The 25,286-nt window shown below is 40.5% G+C and overlaps 2 protein-coding genes across 2 annotated transcripts in view; one reads left to right on the top strand and one right to left on the bottom strand.

The window, feature by feature from the left end:
* Positions 1–22,457, top strand: part of aspm (assembly factor for spindle microtubules) — a 28,526-nt gene extending 6,069 nt beyond the window's left edge. The window contains exons 10-26 of the mRNA XM_080887075.1: positions 846–976; positions 1,654–1,829; positions 2,507–2,652; positions 2,899–2,984; positions 3,077–3,289; positions 4,258–4,462; positions 4,820–4,968; positions 5,472–5,600; positions 7,305–7,499; positions 7,821–12,443; positions 12,612–12,761; positions 12,859–13,050; positions 16,913–17,105; positions 18,056–18,210; positions 21,774–21,950; positions 22,061–22,233; positions 22,320–22,457. Coding sequence (XP_080743201.1) covers positions 846–976; positions 1,654–1,829; positions 2,507–2,652; positions 2,899–2,984; positions 3,077–3,289; positions 4,258–4,462; positions 4,820–4,968; positions 5,472–5,600; positions 7,305–7,499; positions 7,821–12,443; positions 12,612–12,761; positions 12,859–13,050; positions 16,913–17,105; positions 18,056–18,210; positions 21,774–21,950; positions 22,061–22,233; positions 22,320–22,422 — 7,196 coding nt within the window. The 3' untranslated portion in view covers positions 22,423–22,457. The remainder of the gene's footprint in view (positions 1–845; positions 977–1,653; positions 1,830–2,506; positions 2,653–2,898; positions 2,985–3,076; positions 3,290–4,257; positions 4,463–4,819; positions 4,969–5,471; positions 5,601–7,304; positions 7,500–7,820; positions 12,444–12,611; positions 12,762–12,858; positions 13,051–16,912; positions 17,106–18,055; positions 18,211–21,773; positions 21,951–22,060; positions 22,234–22,319) is intronic.
* A 2,173-nt stretch (positions 22,458–24,630) lies between these two features.
* The window catches only part of LOC308400349 (complement factor H-like), a gene marked incomplete at its 3' end in the record, with an annotated part of 108,026 nt that continues 107,370 nt past the window's right edge, over positions 24,631–25,286 (bottom strand). Inside the window, exons 22-23 of the mRNA XM_080887993.1 lie at positions 24,913–25,092; positions 24,631–24,818 (exon numbers count right to left, since the gene is read on the bottom strand). Coding sequence (XP_080744119.1) covers positions 24,631–24,818; positions 24,913–25,092 — 368 coding nt within the window. The remainder of the gene's footprint in view (positions 24,819–24,912; positions 25,093–25,286) is intronic.

Genomic DNA, 25,286 nt, shown 5'->3' with positions numbered 1-25,286 from the left:
TGAGCTGTAGCACAAGTCTCGGTTTGCCTTTATCATCACCAGACAGAAACACTTTATTATAGAAAATTAACAACTTGAGCATGAGTGCAACCTTAATTAACCGACTTCTTGTTATTCCTTCGCTGACTCAAACTTTTAATTTCCTTCTAACAACACAACAACAATGACATTTTGCACTGGAATAGATGTGCTTTATATTATTAGACCGAGGAAAAAAAAGAAGTAAAATAGATGAGGAAATGGGCAGCACAACCAAATAAATATAACTAAATAATAAATATAGATACAGTGTGCATGATGCTCAATGTTATGCTGCCAGATCTATAACTGTCTGAAATGTGCAGCTGCAGTTGCTTCAGTTGATGTGATGATTATTGGATGATCATGATTATTCAAATGTTCCAAACACAAACATAATTGATTAACACTCAGGTGAAAAACAGGATGTTTCACTTTTTCTTTTCCCCTCTTCACTTTGAGTAACCGATTACTTTTTGAATGTGATTAGTTCTCATGAGGCTTAAAGATCACTTTGGATTCATTGGATTAATGTCCCAAAACCTCTAATGTTGTTTTATTCCTAAAATTAATCTGGGAACATAATGCTGAAGAGCCCAAGACAGATGACAGAGCAAAGGATGAAGGAAATACTTTCCTGATTTTGTAGATGTTTGGAATTCCTTTTTAATCCCACTTGCAATTAAATAATTCAAACAACTTGGGAGTGTAAAGACTACTTTTTAAAACAAGGATATCTTGTGATCAAAATAAGAAGATTTCCTTTGTAAACTGGAAATTGTCTTGATTGTCACTGTATGAATGCCTGTTTACCTTTTCTCGGTTAGGCCACGAGGAGGCGCTGTCCCGCTTCACTTTGAAGAAGCTGCTGCTGCTCGTGTGTTTCCTGGACAAAGCCAAAGAGTCCCGGCTCATTGAACACGACCCCTGTCTGTTCTGTGTTGATGCTGAGTTCAAGGTACGCCAGAGACACAATGTGTCACCAACAAACATTTGTGGAAAATTACAATTTTTGTACATTGAATAAAAGCTTAAGATAGTTACTCTTTTCTTGGTATTGAATGGGAGAGCATATGATGTCATTGTGCTTTTGGAATGATGATAAAGAAAAAAAAGCTTAAATAGGTTAAAAAGATGAGTCTTGAACTGCTTTTTGAGTATACTGAGCTCATGGATCAAAGAATCGAGGAGAGAGATTTCAAGAGTAAGGGTCACGATTGCAAAGGCTCAGTTAGCTTTAATTAGTTTTTCTTCTAGATTTAGGGATGGATAATAAGCTCTGATCAGGCGCCCCAAGAGTCCTGGTGAAAAGTTAATCTCTGTACAGATATGCTTCACCATGAAGAGGCCTGAAGATAAAAACTAGAGGTTTGAATTGAATTCGAAATTTAATGGGGAGCCAGCACAGTGAGATCTGCAGAGGTGTGACGTTAGAGGTCTCGAAGGATGTGGTAACGAGCCTCGCAGCAGCATTTTGCACAAGCTGGAGACGATCCAGGGAGGTTTTACTGAGGGAGGCGAAGAGTGACTGAAATAAAAGCATGAAAAACAGTTTCCCCTCTTCTGGTCTTTTTGGCTTGTGTTAACCTCTGTCGTGCTATGTACTGCTCAATTTTTTACATTTTTATTTAACAGGCAAGTAAAGACCTGCTGCTGGCCTTCTCAAGGGACTTCCTGAGCGGAGAGGGGATCCTCCCGCGGCACCTCAGCTACCTCGGGTTACCCGTCTCCCACGTTCAGACGCCCCTGGACGAGTTCGACTTCGCTGTGAAGAATTTGGCAGTTGACTTAAAATGTGGCGTTCGTCTAGTGTGAGTGTGTCGGCATGAATTTTAATGCGATGCTCGGATCCCAGATGCGTGTGTGCTTCTCTCAGAGGTCAGGCTCAGATAGGCAAGGGAATTGGGAGCTAAGGACTCTCAGACAAGGCGGTTTCAGACAGGGGATTTCCTTCCTTGATTTCTCACTGAAGGATTGGCTCTTTGACAGCCCTGACAGTGGTTCAGTTTGTGTCTGTGAGTCTGTTAAATAAATTTTTTTTTTTTTCAGAGCAAATCTTTGACTCCATTTTATTTGTGTCAGGTTCCCTACAGGTTATGATGCAATTTAATGTTACATATTTTTCTGTTTTGTAATTACATGGGTATTTTTTTTTTTTTTAAATATCCTGTATTTCAAGTGGGTATGTTGCCCCTAATGTTGTCCTGTACTCTGATTGGCCAACATGTAGTTAGGGTTATAACAGCATTTAATTAAATGTATTTAAAGAATTCAAATTGACATGAGCCAGATTTAAATTGGCAAAAGCTGGATTTGACCTTGACTAGCCCTGTATGTGTGGATCAGGTTCTCATTAGATACTCATTTATGTTCAGCTGCTGCTGCTGTGGGATTTAAATGTGTGACATAAACATTTCATTGCATGACAAATCAGTTGAAGCGATGATGATGATGATGATGGAAGCTAAGGATCATCTTTTTGCTTTAGGAGAGTGATGGAGCTCCTTGTCCAGGACTGGACTTTATCTGTGAAGCTCCGCCTCCCGGCCATCAGCCGCCTGCAGAAGGTCCACAACGTCGATGTCGCTCTACAAGTTCTCAAAAGCAAAGGGATCGACCTGAAGGACGAACGTGGTAATTAATCAATTTCTGAAAATCAAATTTGTATATACTGTTTAAGATATGAACATATTCGTTGTGTTTTATATTCAGACACTTTCTTTGGAAATCTCACTGCTATAGTTTTGCCTTGAGTGTAAACAAGTTCTATATCACCTTGTAGTCTGACTTTCTTTCTTACTAAACTTTATTGAGCTTACATGAAAAGAAAATTCAGAACTTTGCTTTGATGGTATTTAAATGTTTTGTTTTTATTTTCAGGCTCAACCATTGATTCAAGAGACATTGTGGATGGACACAGAGAAAAGACGCTGAGCCTGCTGTGGAAAATCATCTTTGCATTTCATGTGTGTATGCCTTTGTTTCCCCCATTTGAGAACCCCCATCCCAATAAGTGAAGAGAGTTGATTGATATGGTGTTACTGCATCATATGTTCAGGTGGAGGTGATTCTGAATGAGGATCAGCTCAAGCAGGAGATTGGCTTTCTGAAGAAAACCCTGAGGACTAAACGGAGGCTAGCATCTCTGAAGGCCGATCGGGGTCTTCGGCAGACGCCTGCAAAAACCAGAGTCCCGTACGAACATGGCAGCACCAAAGTTACCCTGCTTATGGACTGGGTCTGTTCCGTTTGTGACTTTTACAACCTGCAGGTGAGACTAAATAGTTTAATTTTAGCTAAGAAACCAAAGAAAATAGTTTCACATTCAGAATTAAACTGATTTAATTGAGGCTTGTTTAAGTTTTATCTCTTTTACTGGTTGCTTTTACACTTTGCCCACTAACTACATTTTTTTTTTTTTTAACTTGAGGTTGATGCACACTAAATAAAACGTTACCTTGATCTTACAAAGCTGTAATACAGTAGATTTTGGTCATTGTTTTGTGTCGCTTTTAGATTATATCTACACACTTTTCCTCATTGCTTATCATCTTCATCTTTTTATAATCTTTGCAGCTTCTTGTTTGCATTTTTTTTATAAAGAAAATAAATAAATTAATTATCTACTTTAGGCTACTAAATCTCAGTTTATTTGCAATGCATGTATTCTAACTCCTTTGCAAAGACCGCATCATGATTTAGACACAGATTTTAAGAACATGGAAGATAACCTTGTGCATTCACGTGACTTACTTTATACAATGTTACAAAGATATATTTTCACCCAGGCAGTGTAGGCGTTTACCCATTTCAATGTGCGTTGTAGGCAAGTTATCCAAACAAGGATACATTTAGCTTAACCATGGAATTCGTGGTGGGCTACATTGCTAGAGCACCCAAAACCCGCAAATTTTGGATGTGGTTGAAAAACGTCTTTCAATGTCTATTTTTTTTTTTTTCTTTTTTTTTCTTTTTTTTTTATAGCTTAAACCCTAAATATGCTTTTCGGTGGCATCTCAGGGCTTTCAGAAGAACAAAACGAAACAACACTGTAAATATAAATGATATTTGTGTGATGCAAAATGACAGGTTTGTTGGTTTTTGCTGACCTTTGGAATTATCATATTTGCCACAAAACGCAACCTTGACATTGTAATATATAGATATAGAGAGAGAAATTTTCAGAAAACTCTAGTTGGAAACGATAAATAAAGTCTCTCTCTGCCTGTGTGTGTGCAGGTGGAGAACTTCACCGTGACGTTCTCGGATGGCCGCGTCCTGTGCTACCTTATCCACCACTACCACCCGGGTCTCCTGCCAGAAGCGTCTGTCAGTCACCGCACCACTCAGACTGTCGAGTGCTCACCAAGAGGCCGACTGGAGCTCAGCTGCTCAGCCAGCGACTCCGACAGCTCCTTTGAGTCCCTGCCCACAGGCCCAAACGGTATGTCAGCTGTGTGCTGCAACCTTAGTGCAACCATCTGTGCCGGGGGGGATTTAAAGAGGAAAAAAAAAAGTTCACTTGGATGTTTGTACCTCAGACATTTGTAGTCTGTCAGAACATGAAAACGGTGAATATGAAAGGAACTCTGAATTATTTAAAAAAAAAAAAAAAAAAAGAAGAAGAAGAAAAAAAAGAAATGTAACAAATAAATAACACAGTATGTTTATTACATTACATCTTAATTTTTAAAAATTTTTTAAGTCACGGTTACCTCAGCTTCGTGATGTCATAACATCAAAATACATACACAATACAAAAGAGAGTTGTTACTGACAGTATCTATTTATTCGCCAACAGGACCTGATTCTCCATCGCTGGAGTTTAAAGAGCTACTGAAGAACGAGAAAAGCAACTTCAAACTGGTCAACAGTGCGGTGTCTTTTCTGGGCGGTGTGCCCGCTATGATCAACCCGGCCGACATGTCCAACACTATCCCCAATGAGAAGGTGAGACCAGGTGGGAGGTGTGTCATAGCTTGCAGGAACACAGAACATTGTTTTTGGTGAAATTCATAACAACTGATTATTAATCCACATTCAGTGTGTTTTATATGTACTTAACAAAGAGAAACACATTCCCAACACTACACTAAGCTTATTCCCCCGCTAATTCCCTGCCTGCAGTCTTGTGCTACAGATGTATAAATGATCATGTGTAAAAACAATAATACAAATGTAGCTTTCTGATTCAGTAGCTCTGTGACAGATGTTGGCTTTTAAATGAATTAAGCTCACTTTACAGGAGTTGGCTGACTTTGTGGCTGCCTCACCCATGTAACCTGACTAAATTTCCGCCCTCATGAGGACAAACTCTCTTGCAATCATTTGTCTTTAAAATCTCAGGATTTGGTAAAATAAGGCTTTTAACGCCTCAATTGTAAAGATATTTAATGTACCAAAATGTGAGAGAGAATGCAGCACTGTCTTCATCCACGTAAACTGACTTGCAGGTGGTGATGTCGTACTTGTCCTTCCTGTGCGCTCGCCTGTTGGACCTACGGGACGAAACCAGAGCTGCGCGGGTCATACAGGGAGCCTGGAGGAAATACAAGCTCAAGAAAGATTTAGAACTCTACAAGGTTTGTGGTTTTTACTTATTTATCATTTAAATTAAACTCACAGTTAAGTCAAGTGTTTATGAGACCCTTTAGCCCTTTATGTCTGATACTGGCCTAATATTGGTCATGGGTAACTATGGGTGTTTGAGGTGTACTTGTCAATAAATGAACCTTGAAGACGTTGGTGGATGTAAGTCACACGTTAAAGGATCGTTAACTCTACACCCATCATGTTTGCAGACTGATACGCTTACAAAATGCTACCAAAAAAGTAACCTCTGTAGAGAAGGTTATAATGTGTTTAATGTAGAGCTGGGCGATAGAACGATAACGATATGTATCGCGATATAACTTTTACTCGATAGAGAAATTAAGCTATCGCGATAGACTTCGCCGCTCTTGTCCTCTAAAAAAAAAAAAAAAAAAAAAAAAAAAAAGGTCAGCCAATCCAAATTAAGTAGCGCAGAGCCGAACCAATGACAGCCGCAGCGTCACGTCGCGTGACTTGTAACGTACAGCACAAGTGCCAAGCCGCACGTGTGTTTGTTTGGGAAGCAGCCAGGGCATAATGGAGGAAATGAGTGTGCCGACTAGAAAAATCAACTGAGCGTGACCGAAGAGAAAACAGATGATGGTTCCAATGCCGGAGAGATTGTCGAACGGAAGAGCCATAGAAGTTCCGTAGGGTGAAGGTATTTCGGCTATTTCAAGTCTGACAAAAAACAGAGTAGCGTGCACTGTAAATTGTGCCGAAAGCAAGTCTGGAAATACAATAAACTGGTGCATGCGTCACACTGTGCGCCACGTTATTGTTTCGGTGAAATGAATTTCTACAATACTGTTACTGTTAATTCTACTCTCTGCAGTGTTTAAATGCTTACATATACACACAGTTACTGTCCGTCCACACATACGACTCGGTTCTGCTTCTATGCCCCAGCTTTGTTTACTTTTTCCCACCGAGGCTTCTAGACTTCTGATTGGCCAACATTTCTGCACGGTTAGGAATCTAGCGCCACCTGCTGCTTTGGCATGTTCATAGCAGCGTTTTCCTTCATTTCTCCCTTTATGTGCGGACGGGATTATTTTTTAAAACGAAAACGGAAAATCTCCGTTTTCAAAAATACCCGTGTACGTGTGGACGTAGCCTCAGTCTCTGACTGGAAGCGCTAATTCGTCATTCGGCTTTTGTCAGACTAAAGTAACTGTTAAAACTGTTTGAAAAGCTAAGCTATACAACAAGGAGAGATTGAGAATTTCCTTTTAGTTCTCAGTTTATTTGATATTGACAAAAGTTAGTCAGTTTTGTCTGTTCTTCTGTAAAACAAACTAAGATTTATTTTTAGAATTAATATTTTGTTTCTAAGTGGAATTGACAATTTAGTCTGTTTCATTTGTTCTATTTTGAAACTTAAACGCTTTAGCGGCTGCCTTTTGTGTAGTTTGCAATATTTGCCTTTATTTATCTGAAAAAGTCTCATGTTCCTTAAGTACATCTACCCTGTCGAACTTATTATGGGAAATAAATATTTAAATAAAAACAAGCTGCTGATTATTTCACATTTTACTTGTGAGCAACGGCACATTTAAATCTTACAAATATAGTTATTTGGCTTATATCGTGATAGATATCGTTATCGCCTGAAATGAAAAAAACATATCGTGATATGAAAAAATCTCATATCGCCCAGCTCTAGTTTAATGTTGCTTCTTGTTTCCATGCAGGAAAGAAACATGGCTGCCATGAAAATCCAAGTATTTGTGAGGAATTTTCTTCAGAGGCGCAGAGCTAAGAGGCAGAACCAGGCTGCTGTTGTCATCCAGACCTCATGGAGAGGTTATGCAGCCCGCAAAAAGCTGCGACTTAGAAAACAGGCTCAACTTCGGGCTATGCAGCATGAAGCAGCAACCGTCATCCAGGTGTGTATGTGCGTTATATATCTGAGGGTTAGAAGTGGTGTTTGACAAAGTCACATATGGCTTTGGCTTTTTGAATCTAACTAGATTCAGCTTCTCAGGTGATGGTTAATCTGACTTTGTTTCTAGTTGTGAATGACTTTGTTCAAGGACATTTTGATGTTCATGATCATCTATTAATGTGCTGTCTAGTAAACACTGTGATTACACTTTTTTTTTTTGGATAATTTTACTGTTTTGTCATATCAAGGATAAATCCAGCATAATGAAGCTACCACGTGTTTTTGTTCTTTGAATTAAATGGGTCTTATCTTGTCCTTGCAGGCTCAGTGGAGGATGTTTTCAACTATGAGGGCTTACCAGTGCCTCAGATATCATACCATTGTTGTCCAAGCACAATGGCGAATGAGGAGGGCGGCCTCCGCTTATGGGAAAATCTACTGGGCGACGACAGTCATTCAGAAGTACTCACGAGCATGGGCCATCTCAAAAAGAGACAGAGCACATTATCTCTTACTAAGGAGCGCTGTGGTAAAAATACAAAGAGGCTATAGAAGATGGAAAGCTCAGAAAATACAAAAGGAAAACTGTGCGGTCAGAGTGATACAAGCTGCTTTTAAGAAATGGTACGGAAGAAAAATGTCCCAAAGAACTGCCGCTGCTGTGAGAATCCAGTCCTGGTACAGGATGCAAAAGTGTCTCAATCAGTACAGAAAGATCAAGGGAAGTGCTTTCCTCATTCAGGCTCAGTACAGAGGCCTTGCACAGAGGCGCCTTTTTCTCACATTAAAACTGCAGCACCACTCAGCTGTTGTCATCCAGAGTGCCTTCAGAGGGCACGCTGTCAGAAAAGAAGTGTCGGAAATGAGGTGTGCTGCAGTCGTAATCCAGCGCTGGTGCAGAGCTTCCATGACAAGAGACGCGGAGAGGAAAAAGTTTGTCAGGATGAAACGCGCGGCCGTTACCATACAGGCAGCGTATCGTGGGAAAGTGGCTCGAGACTCTCTGAAAAAACAGGACAGGGCAGCAGCTGTGATCCAGGCAGCTTTTAGGAAGCACGCTGCCCGTAGGCGCTACCTGATCTTGAAAAGAGCTGCAGTTCTAATACAGCAAAAGTACAGAGCAACACTTTTGAGTCGCAAGACAAATAATGAATATAACTCTCTGAGGGCCGCTGTGCTCACTGTGCAAGCTAACTGGAGAGGCAGAGTGGACAGGAAGAGGATAGAAAAGTGGCATCAGTGTGCATCTTTTATACAGGCTTGTTATCGTCGGCACAAAGTGCAAGCAGAGTACAGAGCCAAGAGGGCAGCAGCTGTGGTTCTACAGAGCCATTACAGAGCTTATTTGGCTGGAAGGAAGATGAGGAGAGGATACCTAGAAAAGAAAGCGGCATCCATTACTCTCCAAGCTGCATTCAGAGGGATGAGAGTTAGGGCAGAGTTGAAGAAAAAGCACCAGGCAGCGACTGTCATTCAGGCTTTAGCCAGGATGTTTTTATGTAGGAAACGTTATCTTCTGCTTCACAGTGCAGCGATTGTCATCCAGAGCCGATACAGAGCTCTTTTGCTGTGCAGGGTGCAGCTAAATGAATTCAGAAAACTTAAGCAGGCGACTGTTAAGATACAAGCTGTGTTTCGGGGATTTAGAGAAAGGCGGGACTTGAAGAGGCAACATAAAGCATCCAGAGCAATCCAAGCTCACTTCAGGATGCACAGAATGCGTGTGGCTTACCTTGCCCTTAAGTGTGCCTCCATCATTATTCAGGAAAGGTACAGGGCCAAACGGCTCATGGATCAACAGATGCAGAGTTACAGAACAATGAAACATGCAGTCATAGTAATCCAAGCAGCATACCGTGGCCACAAGGCCAGGAGAAAGATTGCAAACATGCACCAAGCTGCTTCAGTCATTCAGAGAAAGTTTCTGGCCATCCGGGATAGAAAAAACTTCCTGGCTGTCAGAGTGGCAGTTTTGGCCTGTCAGCAGAGGTACAGAGCAGTAACCCTGGCAAGAAAAGCACGGCTGGACTATCTCTCAAAGAGAAGGGCAGTAGTTTGTCTACAAGCAGCTTACAGAGGATATGTAGTTCGAAAGCGGCTGTGTATTGAGCACATGGCAGCTGTAACAATTCAGTCTCAGTATAGAATGTACCAGCAGAAAAACAACTACAAGAGACTCTGCTGGGCAGCCACTGTATTGCAAACACGCTACAGAGCTAACAAAAAGATGAGAGCAGAGGTGCATGCCCTGAGTGTTAAGAAAAATGCAGCTGTTGTCTTACAAGCTGCCTTCCGTGGAATGAAATTAAGACAGATGATCAAACTACAGCATCAAGCTGCCAGTGTTATCCAGAGAGCTTACAGAGCTCACTGCGAACACAGGGAGTATCTCACTCTGAAATCCTCTGTCCTGACTCTTCAGAGAAGATATCGAGCCTCTGTAGCAGCAAAGAAACAGTTGCAAACATATCAGAAACTGCACAGAGCTGCTGTTGTTCTTCAGGCAGCGTACAGAGGGCAGCAGGTCAGACAGGAAGTTGCTCGTTGGCATCAAGCTGCTACTGTGATCCAGTCTGCCTTCAGAAAACACAGAGAAGTCGTCAAATTCCAGGCCATGCGTCTATCTGCCATCATCATCCAGAGACGTTATCGGGCTCGTGTTCTTCAGAGGCAAGAAAGGGAAAACTTCCTAAGAATGAGACATTCTGCTGTGGTCCTACAAGCAGCTTTCAGAGGTCATCGTGTCAGGTCTGACATTGCCAAGATGCACAGAGCAGCTACTGTCATTCAAGCAAACTTCAGGAGATATAAACTTCAATCAGAGTTCAGGCGACAACGCTGGGCAACCTGTGTCTTACAGCAGAGGTTCAGAGCTCAAAGAACCAGAAACCTTGTGGTGAAACATTATCAAGAGGTTAGAAAAGCTGCCATCATTCTACAGGCTGCATATCGTAGAATGAAATCCAGACAGATGATCAAACTGCAGCATCAAGCTGCCAGTGTTATCCAGAGAGCTTACAGAGCTCACTGCGAACACAGAGAGTATCTCACTCTGAAATCCTCTGTCCTGACTCTTCAGAGAAGATATCGAGCCTCTGTAGCAGCAAAGAAACAGTTGCAAACATATCAGAAACTGCGCAGAGCTGCTGTTGTTCTTCAGGCAGCGTACAGAGGGCAGCAGGTCAGACAGGAAGTTGCTCGTTGGCATCAAGCTGCTACTGTGATCCAGTCTGCCTTCAGAAAACACAGAGAAGTCGTCAAATTCCAGGCCATGCGTCTATCTGCCATCATCATCCAGAGACGTTATCGGGCTCGTGTTCTTCAGAGGCAAGAAAGGGAAAACTTCCTAAGAATGAGACATTCTGCTGTGGTCCTACAAGCAGCTTTCAGAGGTCATCGTGTCAGGTCTGACATTGCCAAGATGCACAGAGCAGCTACTGTCATTCAAGCAAACTTCAGGAGATATAAACTTCAATCAGAGTTCAGGCGACAACGCTGGGCAACCTGTGTCTTACAGCAGAGGTTCAGAGCTCAAAGAACCAGAAACCTTGTGGTGAAACATTATCAAGAGGTTAGAAAAGCTGCCATCATTCTACAGGCTGCATATCGTAGAATGAAATCCAGACAGATGATCAAACTGCAGCATCAAGCTGCCAGTGTTATCCAGAGAGCTTACAGAGCTCACTGCGAACACAGAGAGTATCTCACTCTGAAATCCTCTGTCCTGACTCTTCAGACAAGATATCGAGCCTCTGTAGCAGCAAAGAAACAGTTGCAAACATATCAGAAACTGCACAGAGCTGCTGTTGTTCTTCAGGCAGCGTACAGAGGGCAGCAGGTCAGACAGGAAGTTGCTCGTTGGCATCAAGCTGCTACTGTGATCCAGTCTGCCTTCAGAAAACACAGAGAAGTCGTCAAATTCCAGGCCATGCGTCTATCTGCCATCATCATCCAGAGACGTTATCGGGCTCGTGTTCTTCAGAGGCAAGAAAGGGAAAACTTCCTAAGAATGAGACATTCTGCTGTGGTCCTACAAGCAGCTTTCAGAGGTCATCGTGTCAGGTCTGACATTGCCAAGATGCACAGAGCAGCTACTGTCATTCAAGCAAACTTCAGGAGATATAAACTTCAATCAGAGTTCAGGCGACAACGCTGGGCAACCTGTGTCTTACAGCAGAGGTTCAGAGCTCAAAGAACCAGAAACCTTGTGGTGAAACATTATCAAGAGGTTAGAAAAGCTGCCATCATTCTACAGGCTGCATATCGTAGAATGAAATCCAGACAGATGATCAAACTGCAGCATCAAGCTGCCAGTGTTATCCAGAGAGCTTACAGAGCTCACTGCGAACACAGAGAGTATCTCACTCTGAAATCCTCTGTCCTGACTCTTCAGACAAGATATCGAGCCTCTATAGCAGCAAAGAAACAGTTGCAAACATATCAGAAACTGCGCAGAGCTGCTGTTGTTCTTCAGGCAGCGTACAGAGGGCAGCAGGTCAGACAGGAAGTTGCTCGTTGGCATCAAGCTGCTACTGTGATCCAGTCTGCCTTCAGAAAACACAGAGAAGTCGTCAAATTCCAGGCCATGCGTCTATCTGCCATCATCATCCAGAGACGTCATCGGGCTCGTGTTCTTCAGAGGCAAGAAAGAGCAAAGTTTTTGAAGTTGAAACAATCCGCCATAGTTCTCCAGGCAGCACTGAGTAGCTGGCGCGTCAGGAGGGATGTTAGCCTACAAAATCATGCTGCTGTTGTAATCCAGTCATACTGGAAATGTTTGGTGGAACGACGTATCTTCCAAAGAAAGAAAGATGCAGCTGTGAAACTTCAGCAGAGGATTCGAGCAGTGCAGCTCGGCAGGCAGGAGAGAAGCAAATACATCCAAGTGAGGCAAGCTGCCATCACACTTCAGAAACACTGGCAAGCCTGGATTGCAAGACAGCAGGTAAAGTTCATTTGCAGTACAAAAATAAACAGAGTACCGTAATTAAGAGGAACTGCAGCTTGTTTGGAGTCTCACAGTGTTGAAATGTGATTTGTAGTAAGCAGTCTCAATGTGTTATGTGGAGGGGAAAAAAAAGTTGCTGGTTAAATGTAAGCCAATGTTTTTCAGGTACTAAAGGCCGCTCGTGCAGAGAGGAGGCTACGTTTTACGTCGGCCATATTTCACCATCTCAGTGCCATAAAGATCCAACGAGCACTCAGAGCTCACTGGGCTTTGGAGTCCGCTAAAAGACAGATCCATTCTGTTATCACCATACAGGTAGAGTCACAAAACATCCACAGTGCTACATCTATTGAAGAGCACAACAGTTTTTACAAATGGCATCTTGACTTTTTTTTTTTTTTTTTTTTTTAAGCGACTGGTGAGAGCGAGGCAACAGAGAAGATGCTATCTGGAGTACAAGCTGAAGGTGGCTACAGCTCAGAGAGCAGTCAGGCACTGGCTAGCTCGTCGCCACAAGGCTGCGACTGTCATCCAGCAGGCTGTCTGGAAATTCCTCCTCCTCAGGCGTCAGAAGAGGGTTCAGCAGGGTATTCTCAAGGCCCAGGTACCGTAGTCAGTGCTGAGTGTGGTAAAGATGTTGCCTGTAATTCTAAAGGGGAGAGTCGCAGATTTCCAATTCAGTCTATATTTAGGTGTCCAAAGTTCATTCAACCCTCAGTCACCTCAGTTAGAACAGCCCATTAAAGATTTGCTAACTCTTTTCTTTCTACAATGATCAGTCCATGACATTATAACTGGGAAACAATTTCAGGAGGAGGACTGTTTTTAACATCTGACTGTTGCGAACATGGCCTAATTTTACAAAGAAAATATAGGTAACACTTTATATGACAACCCATAGGTAAGCAAAGAAAGGGATGCACAGAACTCCCCTGTCCCCAGCCACCTCTTCCAGCTCATCTGAGAAACACAGAGATGTTCTCAGGCCAGGCAAGAGATATAAACTCTACAATATCTTCTGAGTCTGCCACGGGGCCTCGTCCTGGTGGGACAGACCTAGAACACCTTATCCAGGAGGCATTCTTATCTGCCTCCTGGATAAGAATGCCTCCTGGATAAGGCACCTCAACTGGCTCCTTTTACTGTAGAGGGTATAGCGGCTCTACAGTAACATTATTTCTAAGTAAAAAGGCCACCCATCATTCCAAGAAAGCTCATTTCTGACACTTGTATTCCTGATCGCATTCTTTAGGCCATTACCCAGAGCTTGTGACTAGGGCTGGGTGATATGGCCTAAAATCCATATCGCGATATAATTTGAAGCACGTGCGGTAACGATATATATCGCAATATATTCTTTTCTTCTGTATAACGTATTTTCCACACTATAAGGCACACATAAAATCCTTTCATTTTCTCCAAAATCGAGAGTGTGCCTTATGTATGAATTCTGGTTGTGCTTACTGACCTCAAACCGATTTGGGCGTGCAGAAATCTGTTAAAAATGTTTTAGTACAACTTTGGTAAGCCGCACTGCTTGATGGATTGTCAGAGCATTACGGCTGCCATAGTGAGGAGCTTCGCGGAGTAATCTGGGTCCAAAACTCCTTCTGCTTCAGGTCCCAAAGTCAAATGAACACTGAGCGTTAAAAACGGTCTAAATTCTTTCATCTTTAATAAAATCATCAGCGTTGCTGCTTTACCAGGTGTAACAATTAAGTTTAACATCCAGGCTTCCATGAAAACAGAATTTCTTAAATTTAACGGAGTTAGAAGTTAACAGGAAGTTAGCTCGCTAGTTTCCACCTAAACATTTCATACCATGTTCTGACAGAGATTTTTGAAACTAATTAAAACGTACAGCTCTGCTACCACTTCCAACATAAATGAAGACAGAAAACTAAACAGCAGTGGCGTTTGCAGGGTTACTGAAGTTGGACTACCTGGTGTTTAATGTTGTGCTACATGATTGCTAGCGACACAGCTATGTTAGCATAACATTAGCACAGTGAAGCTGGAGGATGAACGCCAACTTTTTTTCCACTCGATAAAAGTTAACGTGAGGGATTCTGGTGGTCAGGGACGAATGCAATCGCATGGCAGGATGCTATACACGGGCCAAACTTCAGTCAGGAGAACAACTGAGACTTTTCATCCACAATAGGTTAGTTATTAATATACTGCAACAACATGGGGATAGGAACAGCTGTGAGAGAATTCAACATAAATGAATCAAATTTACGGAAGTGGAGGACGCGCAGTTTTTGGCTTTCCCCATATTTCAAAAGTGCTTCATCTCTTTGCTATGACTGTCGCCTGGCATAATTTGCAGATGATAATGGTTGTAGCCGCTGCGATGCTTTCAACCAAAACAGGCATCATCAACATGCGGTAGAGCGGTATAGTCAAAATCTCTATCGTTGGCCAAATTTATATTGTTTCTATCGTATATCGTTTCTATCGCCCACCCCTACTTGTGACCATAGATGAGAGTAGGGACGTAGATTGACTGGTAAATCGAGAGTTTCACTTTTACTCTCAGCTCTCTGTTCAGCACAACGGATCGGTTCAGCATCACTGCAACCATAGACCCGTCCGTCTCCCGCTCCCCTCAGTCATGAACAAGAGCCCAAGATGCTTGGGCCATGGCCTCAGACTTGGAGGTGCTGATTCTCATTCCCACCACTTTATACTTGGCCAGTGTCAGCTGGAGGCGACAGACCTGATCAAGTCAAAAGAACAACATAATCAATGAAAAGCAGAGATTCTGGGACCACAAAAGTGAAAGCCTCCTGCCACTTTGCTATGCCTACAAATTCTGTCTATAAAAATTATAAACAGAATTGGTGACAAAGGGCACCCTTGGAAGAATCCAATACCCACTGGGAATGAATCTAACTTATTGCCAGTAATGTGGACCAAGCTCTTGCAACGGTTGTATAAGGGCCGAATGGCTCATATTAACAAGCAACACACCAAGGAATCAAACCCTCTCGTCTACCGGGGGAAAAAAACTCCAATATACAGGCAGCCAGCCAAGGACATGCCAAGATACCGCTTGTCACCAAAAGCAACTTCTAGCTGGGACAGAGTCCAGCCCCTGTCCAGGAGGCTGGTTCCAGAGCTCAAGCTGTGTATTGAGGTGAGCCCGGTTATATCTCTTTGGTACCTTTCAACCTCACACACCAGCTCATGCTCCTCCTCCACCAGAAAGTTGACATTTCACCAGCCTCAGTAGCTTGGGATCAGCCCACCAGGGTCCACCAGGGTCTCCCTTGACTGGCACCCGTCACACACTGCACCCAACCCCTATAGCACCCAACCCCTATAGCACCCAACCCTCTCCTGTGGATGGTGGGCCTACAGGAGGAAATGCTCATTTGCCTTCTCCAGGTTGCGTCCGGTCAGGCCTCCAGGCCACCAGGGGCTCTCCTTCAGGTACCCTCCCCAGACCTGGCTCCAGGGCAGAGCTCCACTAACCTTATCCCAGGCAGGGTGAACTGTTCCCTTGATTGTGTACACATAACGGTCTTCTAAACAGCTCTTTGTCTGGTTCCTCACCCAGGACCAATTTACCATGGGAGATCCTACCAGGGGCAAAAGGCCTTTCGAGTGCATAGCCCCTGGAATTCTTGGGACACACAAACCCCTTGACTACAATAATATAGCAAATTACAGAGGAGAATTTATGTAATGCATAAGTAACGTTAATAATTTTATAACTTAAGGTATTTTATAGGAAAAAAGACAATTTATACTTTTAAGTACTGCCCAATTTCATGGAAATTTTATGGACAAGCAATTTCCCAATTTTACATCATAAATAAACTGTACTGTTCTATGGACATGTCATAGTATGGAGTAGATTAATTGTGCCTTTGTATATTATTATTATTATTGTTATTATCTTTTTTTTTTTTTTTTTTTTTTTACATCTTTTCTTAATATTCATCATGTTTGTGAGTATGACAGATCTTTTAAAAATAAAATTGATTTCTCCCAACCCCTGAGTTTTTGTAGGTAACTATAATGACATTGTTATTAAAAGAAAAATTGAAATTCAATTTAATGATGGAGGAATCACTCCCTTAGTTGCAGGCTGTGTTTTAAAGTGTTACCAAAATTAAAAGCAACAACTTGTTATCCAGTCTTTACTTTATCCTCATCATTTTGATATTTGTTGACAATGTAGTCAGCAAAATGTTGTTACAACCTACAAAGTAAGGCAGTAACAGCCTTGCTGGGATCATTTCTTTAATTTTGCTGTTAATATTTAATACTTCTAATAACAGTTTACACTAGCAAAATGTTTGCTATGAATTGATGGAAATCAAATAATTTTATACACATTTTGCCCTGAAAATTGTTAACTTATTTAGTTTTCCAACAGTTTGAAACTAATGTGAGTTTTTGTTTTGTTTGTTTGTTTTTAATTTAATTTAATTTTAACCACTTTCTCCTTCTAGGCTCTGTGGAGAGGACACTGCTCCCGCAGATTGAATGACAATCCCAAGATTGTAAAGCTGAGGCACCGCTTACGTGTGGTCACTGCCAGTGTCCGAGAGGAAGACAAACTGTGCAATAAAACTTCATGTGCACTGGACTACCTTCTTCGTTATAAACACTTCTCGTACATTCTGGAGGCCTTGAAAAATCTTGGTAAGGCTTTTTGTTGTCTACTCGTTTCCCCTCATGCTGAGTACAAAAATGGAAAAATAGTTTTAAACAGCATTTTCCCTGCAAGTCATCCCACAGCTTTAGATGTGGCAACTTATGTAACACTAAACAGCTTAATGACAATATCTTTGGCTCACCCCACCACAGCACTGAACAAACGCCATGCAAGTTATAGTTTACTCAGCTTACGATCAGACATTATTTTCAACTGAGTGAATGAGCACACGTGAGCCATGACGAATTATTTCACATATCATTATGAGAGGCAGAAGATGCATGTAGTTCCTACCAAACATTTAGATGGTCCCAGTAATATAGTTACTTTTCACTGTGAAGTAACAGTGATTTCTGGAAGTGTTCCTGGGCCCAGGCAATGATTTCATGACACAGCCATGCTTGGTTTTAAAGCAGTGTTGCCTGAGGGCCCAAAGATGGCAGATATTCAATACTGATTTGTACTTGTGCCTCTTGCATGCTGATATTTCTCCTCATTCTAATAATCTTTAGATGAGATATTCTGTGCAATTTAACATTGAGGACCATTATAAATGAGTGAATGGACAACTCGAGAATGAGTATTTAAATTGATACCATAGACGTATCTACTAGAAATTCTTCTGAGAAACTGCCTCTTTAAAACGCTTCAGCATTTCTGGAGCATTTCTTTGTGTTTCTTGTCTTTCTAATGTGTGATGTGTAGAATCAAAACCCACTTCTGGTCTTTGAATTATGGTGGGTAATATTTTAGGGACTATTTCTACAATCACTCCCAAATCTATTAAATATTTTATAGTTTAAAATGTGTAAATATATATGTGCCTAATTGGCCAAAATGCATACTTCTTATTCATGTAAGAGTGCATCTTATGATTTGTCCTGACTGAAATCTCTTTGTGCGTGCCTCTGTGTTTGCATGTTGCATTCGTGTGCAGAAACCGCCACCAGGCTGTCCCCAGAGTGCTGCGAGCGGCTTGTGGAGAGCGGAGCCACTAACGTCATCTTCACACTAATCCGTTGCTGTAACAGGAGCGTCCCCTGCATGGACGTCATCACCTTCTCCATTCAGATACTTCTCAACCTTTCCAAGGTACTGCAGACACAGAACAGCACTTTGTATTTTATGCTTCCTCATGAAGTAATCCGGTACTCTCAGGTTATAAACATAAAAGGTAAACCGGTTAATTAGTTTAGTGTGACATTAAAGCTGAAGGTAGACAGTTGTTTATTTTTTGTTTTTGTTTTCCTACAGGCCCAACATTAGATTAAGCTGTTTTAACTGTCTGTAGACACATGAAATGGAGGAGATGTTTTAGCTTATATTTTGCTATCTCCACCTCCTCCACTCCTCAGTTCCAGCATATTTAACAATGTCAGTGTCAGATTTCACCTAAGACTAAGGGTAGGACAGCAACCTCCTTGTGACTAGAAAGAAATTATAGTTTCCCATTGGTTGCATTGAATTTCTTCACATTAGGCAAAAGTTAACAAGTATTTCCACCTAGGTGTGTCACGATACTGGACATTAGTAGTCGGTACAAACAGCAGTAGAACTGAACAATTCTCACAGCCCAATTCGATACCAAAACAGAAATGATCTGAAGTGACATCTCGCATACTCGACCATAAACTTCCTCATTAAAGTCATTTTTAAAACACTGGCAGATCATTTATTTAAAATGTTAACATTGTATAGCCTACTAATGTTATATTACACTAGCATAAGCATTTAATGTTAGCCATTGCAAACATTTTAGCCAGTGGAACAAAGCTGATTTCACAGCTTTGTTGGTAATTTACATTTTGGCATAATAAAAGCAGGATAATGGTTTGGATGTTTGTAATGTTAATTGAAAAGCATTCACGCTGATCTATTCAAACTGATCTGGGAGCTATTCTTTTAGTTCACTTAGGCCACACAATTTCAGTACAGTACAGTAACATGCTTGCATACGGCTTTTTGGGAAATCAGTCCTTACTCACATTTTCAGAATTTTGGTAGGAAGTGATACAACACATATTGGTTCTGGTGACATCCCTAGTTACAGCAACCAACCTATCACACACTTACACAATGGTTTTGGGCCAGCCATTGTTTTCCTTAGTGTGACTGTAATATAAGGTGGTAACAAATACTTATTTATGTACAGATATATTAAATGCAGAGTACTTTTATACAGTATTCTCATGGCTAGACATTTTGTGTCATCATATAAAGGTACATAAAAGTATATAAAAGTTGGTGCTGCATCACTATCCAGTATTTCTTAAATTCAGCAGTATTTTTGGTTGCATTATTTTAAACAGTAACTTGCAAGAACACAGAGAAGATGCATTTAAAGAGCTCTATCACTTAACTCTGGTTGTCTGAAAATATCAGAACTAAAGTGTTATCAAGCTTTCCTGTTTTCTCTAAAAGCATTTCCCATTTCCTGTATATAGATCTGACCCTCTGTCAGACTGTTTGCTGTTATCGATTTCTCTCTTCTCGCTGTGAACTTTGTTCTTCTTGCAACATAATCTGCCTGACTGTGACGGGAACATGTTGGCGTGGTAGACCCAGACATCTTACTTATTTGTTTTGAATCTTCTGGCTGGAAAGGGATTGTTTAGACAAGTGGGGGTTGAATAAACCTGTAATCTGTATACTGTCGATGGTAAATGACCGTCAGCACACCCGTGCTTTTGAGAAGCTTACACTGCTGTGGATGAGGGCAGCAGCAAAACATTTGTATGGGAATGTAAAGCTTTTGGATCCAAATATGTTCCCTCACAAAAGCCACCAGACTCATTTGACAAAAACAGGTTAATTTGTACCGTTCTAAAACATCAAACAATAGGACAAACTAATCCCTGCTTAGTTTTGAGAAATTACACCTCCCATCATTCTGTGCAGTGTTTAACTTGGTAGAACCTGGGACCATTTCGTGGCCTTTCCGTTTTTTAATTCCACGCCATTTCCACTGTGTTTAATGGAGTATAGCCAAATTTTCAAACATGTATTTTTTTTCCCATTTTATTTTATAATTTCAGTCTGAGTTTTTTAAATGAGCTTAAATGGCTGAATAAAAGGCATACATCCACTATCGAACCTCGTGGCCGATTTGTGCCCCATTGAAACCCATTATAAACGCTATTTTTCACTGTACAATTATTACCATTAACGTCTTGGCGATGGCTTAACTTTCACTTTCATTCTGGACTCAGGGCCTTAGAATTGTAATTTTTTATTTGGCCACCGGGTGGCGCCCTTGTTCCACATGTGACGCCTGCTGGAACATACACACCTTCTCCAGCGGCCTGCTCGAGACAGATACCCGGAAAAGGCAGACTAATTTCCCGCGTGCAGCAGCAGCTTGGCCCGCTGCTCGTTCCGGACCATTTTATGACCTTAGGATCGTTTGAGGGTGCATTAATTTTTTTTAATCAACAGGAAATGACGTATTTGTTTTCACGTGGTAGCGGAAGTGTGTGCTGCAGACACGGGAACCGAACCATATGCTCCGGCGCTGCGCGAAACACACCCGCGGCAGAGGCACTCCTCCCCGGGGGAGCAGGAGCAGCAGCGCCGCCTGGGGACATTTTCGGCTTCTGCAAAAAAAAATTTAAAAACGGATCGAAATTAATGTTGGTGCCAATCTTTTGTCCATCTAAAGGCCTAATTATAATAACAATAAAATATTACTTCAAATGTTTTTTTTGGAAAATATTTTATGTTTTATGTTTTTGGGGCAAAAAAAGCAGTGCGCTCATGTGACGAAACCGGGATATAAAGGGTAAAATCCGCGAAATGTAATTAAAACTTGACATGAATATTTCAAGGAGAAGTAGGTCTAAAAGATTGGCTAATTTAAAGTGGAATAAAATATTAATATATAAATTTTTTATAGCACTTTTTGGGCGTGGTCGATAGTGTGCATTTTATGAAATGCGCTCCTGGAAAAAAAAAAAAAAAAAAGGCGATCGAAATGACTGTTGGTGCCAATCTTTAGTCCATCTAAAGGCCTAATTATAATAACAAACAAATATTACTTCAAATGGTTTTTTTTGGAAAATATTTAGTTTTTTTGTTTTTTGGGGCTAAAAAAACAGGGCGCTCATGTAATAAAACTGGGATTTAAAGGGTTAAAACAATGAAAATATAATTAAAACTTGACATGGATATTTTAAGCAGAAGTAGTTTTAAAAGATTGACTAATTTAAAGTAGAAAAAAATATTGATATATAACATTTTTAGAGCACTTTTGGGGCGGGACCATTTTTGGTCCCAAGGTTCACGAAAGGATGGGATTTTGAGGTTCTACCAAAGGTTAATGAAATGAGATTACCAGCATGGAAGCTGTCTCATGATTGTGGCTTTAACAGCTTTGCTTAAGGCCTTACATGTCATCTACAATCTATAAGAAACTGCTTTCTGTAAAGCTAATTTAACTGCAAAGTGACCATTTATGTGGATATGTAGCAGATAAAACATGTATTATGTTCACTTTTTTGTGTGTGCGTGAAGCATTAAATATGAAGAACAAAGTGGACGAGGGTGGTGTTTATTTTTGAGTGTTTCTGTCTTTTTCAGCCAAAATAGAACATGCAACAGTGGATGCGTTAGTGTTGTTTAAGTGTGCAGGACTAACATCGTCTCCCCTCCCTCCTCAGTACCACAAGACCATTGAGGCGGTGTATTCAGTGGAAAACTCTGTGGAGACGCTGCTGGACCTGCTGCAGAGATACCGGGAGAAGGCAGGGGATAAAGTGGCAGAAAAGGGTGGAAGCATCTTCACTAAGGCCTGTTTCCTTCTTGCGCTCCTGCTGCAGGACAAGCAACGCACTGAGGTCCGTAGACACTGTAACAAACAGATAACACGAGTGCATAAATACCAATATCAATGATATTTTTACACAAGAGAAAATGCTAACTATTTTGCTTACTGTATTTTCTTTAGGAGGTCAAAAAGCTACCCAAGGTCTTGGATAGGATCCACAGTATTTACCGCCTCACTGCTCGCAAACACAAGATGGACACAGAAAGAACAATCATCAAGCAGAAGATGAGCGCGTCGATCAACGGGAGCTTCTTCGTTCCAGTGACGCCTCGTAAATCCCGCGCTGCACCAAAGTATGGATATTCCTGAGTTACATAATATACTGAAAGTGTGCTTGTATGTTTCCAGAGATAACTAAAAGTTTTTTGTTGTCTTTCAGGTTTGCACCAGATTGGGTTCTCAGGCGAGATAAGCTCAAAGACATTGTAGACCCCCTCAGGGCCATTCAGATGGTGGCGAACACACTGTCCATTGTGCTGTAAATAAACATGCTCTCATATATATATATATATATATATATATATATATATATATATATATATATATATATATATATATATATATATATATATATATATATATATATATATATATATATATATATATATAATTTTTTTTAATCCATGATCCATGATCTTCTTTTTAAAAACTTATTTTTTGTAAACCAATTCATTTTTATGTATATAATAAAATGGATTTGTCTATTAAATTGTTTCTTCTGGATCTACTACAGTGGGGAGAGGCATGCAAGGTTAACCTGTAACAGCACATGTCAGGATCGCCATTACTCCCAAAATGGCAGTTTTTACTAAAATCCCTTTTGATGTAATACCGGCCTGTGCAAACAAGAAGACAGTATGAACAGATGGGCGCAGGAGTGTGTCATTGGCTGCTGACTTGTGATTAACAAGTCCTGTGATAATCCTCCACTCACACTTAGAATGACTGAAATTTACAAAATGGACTACAGTAGGGGTTAATGGTTAAGGTGTGACAGTGGGTAAAAATGAGCCACACCCTGTTAGGTAATCATAAGCAACAGTCATTATGTGACAATAACCACTGAAGAGTTGAAAGAGCAGTAAGCAAACTAGACCAGTGAAAATTATTTTTGGCATGTTCATATAAGTTCATTTAAGGCAGCGGTCCCCAACCTTTTTTCCGCCACGGACCAAAATTTAACGGACCGGCCTTTAAGGTGTCGCGGATAAATACATCAACAACAAAAAAACTAGTATTGGTACCGAAAAAAAAGATTTATTCATAACACACATGAAAAGACCCAGAAAAACCGATTTGGCGATTAAAAACAATAACAAAATAACGCTAAAATCCTGAAAACCTGAATGCCATAAATGTCATCAATTAGGCTGGAATAATTTGTTTCTAGTGGCTTCTATTGTAAGTGCTTTACATTTCAGCATGACATCCTGTATGTGTCCTACAATGAGGACACTTGAAGCTGGTCATTTTCTTAGAATGGAGCTAAAGATAAAACCAAAACAAAACCAAACTTTCATAAGAAATCTTTATTCTGCAGTAAGGGACATTAAAAACCTAATAATGTTATCATTAAAAATATTAAAATGTGAAGTAAGAGCAAAATGTATGTTTGATACATTCAGTCATGAGTATTTTATACTCTTATTATTCCTGTTAAGAGTATCTGGAATATGCACTTCTTACAGTGGCCATGTTACACAGTACTCTGCTCAAATGTAGGTAATGTTAGACATGAGTCTCCTGGAATTAGACCTCAGTACTGTTAAAGTTGATTTACTGACCCGTTGCTGTGTCAATAAAAGTGCAAAAAATAAGAGTGCTTCTGGTGTCTTGCTTTAAGATAAAGTCCCATATTTTTTTTGTTGTAGCTTTTTGAACAGATGGTGTCTTATTCTCAGCGATTTTTTTCTAATTATTGTTCTCAGAGTTAAGATTTAATTCTTATATTTAACTCAATCAAGAAAGAAACAATTCAGTCTCTTTCCTTGTAATAAGTCAAATTTTCTTCATTTAAGCATAAATTTTAGACAGTTTTGTCTAGTTAAAAGGCATCGATTAATTTCTAGTTTTAACAATTCTAGTCAAGCAACTTTTGCTCACCACAATGGCAGATTTTTTTTCTTCTCAAAACAAGAAACTTTTGTCAGATTTAAGAATATTTGGCCTGTTTCAAGTATAACTGTTTATGCAGTGCCGGATCTCAGTGGGGGGTACACTGCGAAAACTCAAAATCTTATCAAGTATATTTGTCTTGTTTCTAGTCAAAATTTCTAATCACACTTAAAATACGAGAAATCAGCTACAGAGCAACATTTCAGTGAGATATAGGAACTTGTGAAAAAGTCTTGAAAACATATTGTTTTATTTTATTGTTTTATTTTTTGTACCTTTTTAACATTTCACAAAGTAAACTTGTTTTGTATTATGAACACATGTTTTTGTTGGCTGGTTAGAGTTACTTTAATAAATGCACGACATCTTGCATTACTTAAGAGTGCTTGTGGATTAGATTTATACATTTTAATTTTGGTCAGTGTACTTTCAAAAAATGGGAAGCATGTCTGTATGAACATATGAGTTTTACTTCTAGTGTGAAGTAGAAGAAAGCAGAAAACGGACCAAATCAGACAATCTGTGATTTATTATTCCACATCTGAAAACAGAAGATCAGAAATCATTTCAACTTTTCACTCTCGGCATGTGGGTAGGACTAACACACCACTATTACATCTCTGACGCATTGCCACAGTACCAGTAGATAATCCTCTGGTACACCTGAACTCTATTATTTCATCATGAACTAAATACTTAGTGCCTCTTGATTTCAAGGTGATGTTATGCTGTCTCATTTCATCTTCATTCACAATGCAAGGCCCTGCAAGAGACAAAGATATAAGAATATTATGATAAAGATGTAAAAGAATATTATGATAAAATTATTCTTAATATTGGGGAGAACTGTAACTTACTGAGGCATCTCATGTGTCCAGTCCATTCACCATAGAGGCAGGTTTTGTAAGGTTCTCCCTCCATAATGTAGTGACTCTGACACATGTATTCAATAGTTTCATTATGGCTGTAATGCTCTTTGATGGCAGTCTTGGTGTCTCCATCCTCAAGAGCTGGAGGTATCCCACAGGGTGGAATTTCTGAAAATAAGTGAAGAGCCAAGATTGACAAAAAGATGATCACGTGGCGCAGCTGTGATACTTTCAGGAACGTTGGTATGCTGGCTTTTGAGGAAATGCTGTTCAATTATGTTTTTTCCTTCAATGAAAAATGCCTCAAAACCTTAGAAAGAAACATGTAGCTGTATTTGTTTTCCTGAGTAACTAATATTATT

This window comes from Rhamphochromis sp. 'chilingali', assembly GCF_963969265.1.
Source record: "Rhamphochromis sp. 'chilingali' genome assembly, chromosome: 7".
Taxonomy (NCBI): Eukaryota; Metazoa; Chordata; class Actinopteri; order Cichliformes; family Cichlidae; genus Rhamphochromis; species Rhamphochromis sp. 'chilingali'.
Note: the sequence above shows the minus strand (reverse complement) of the source record. Positions and strands in the feature narration are given on the sequence as shown.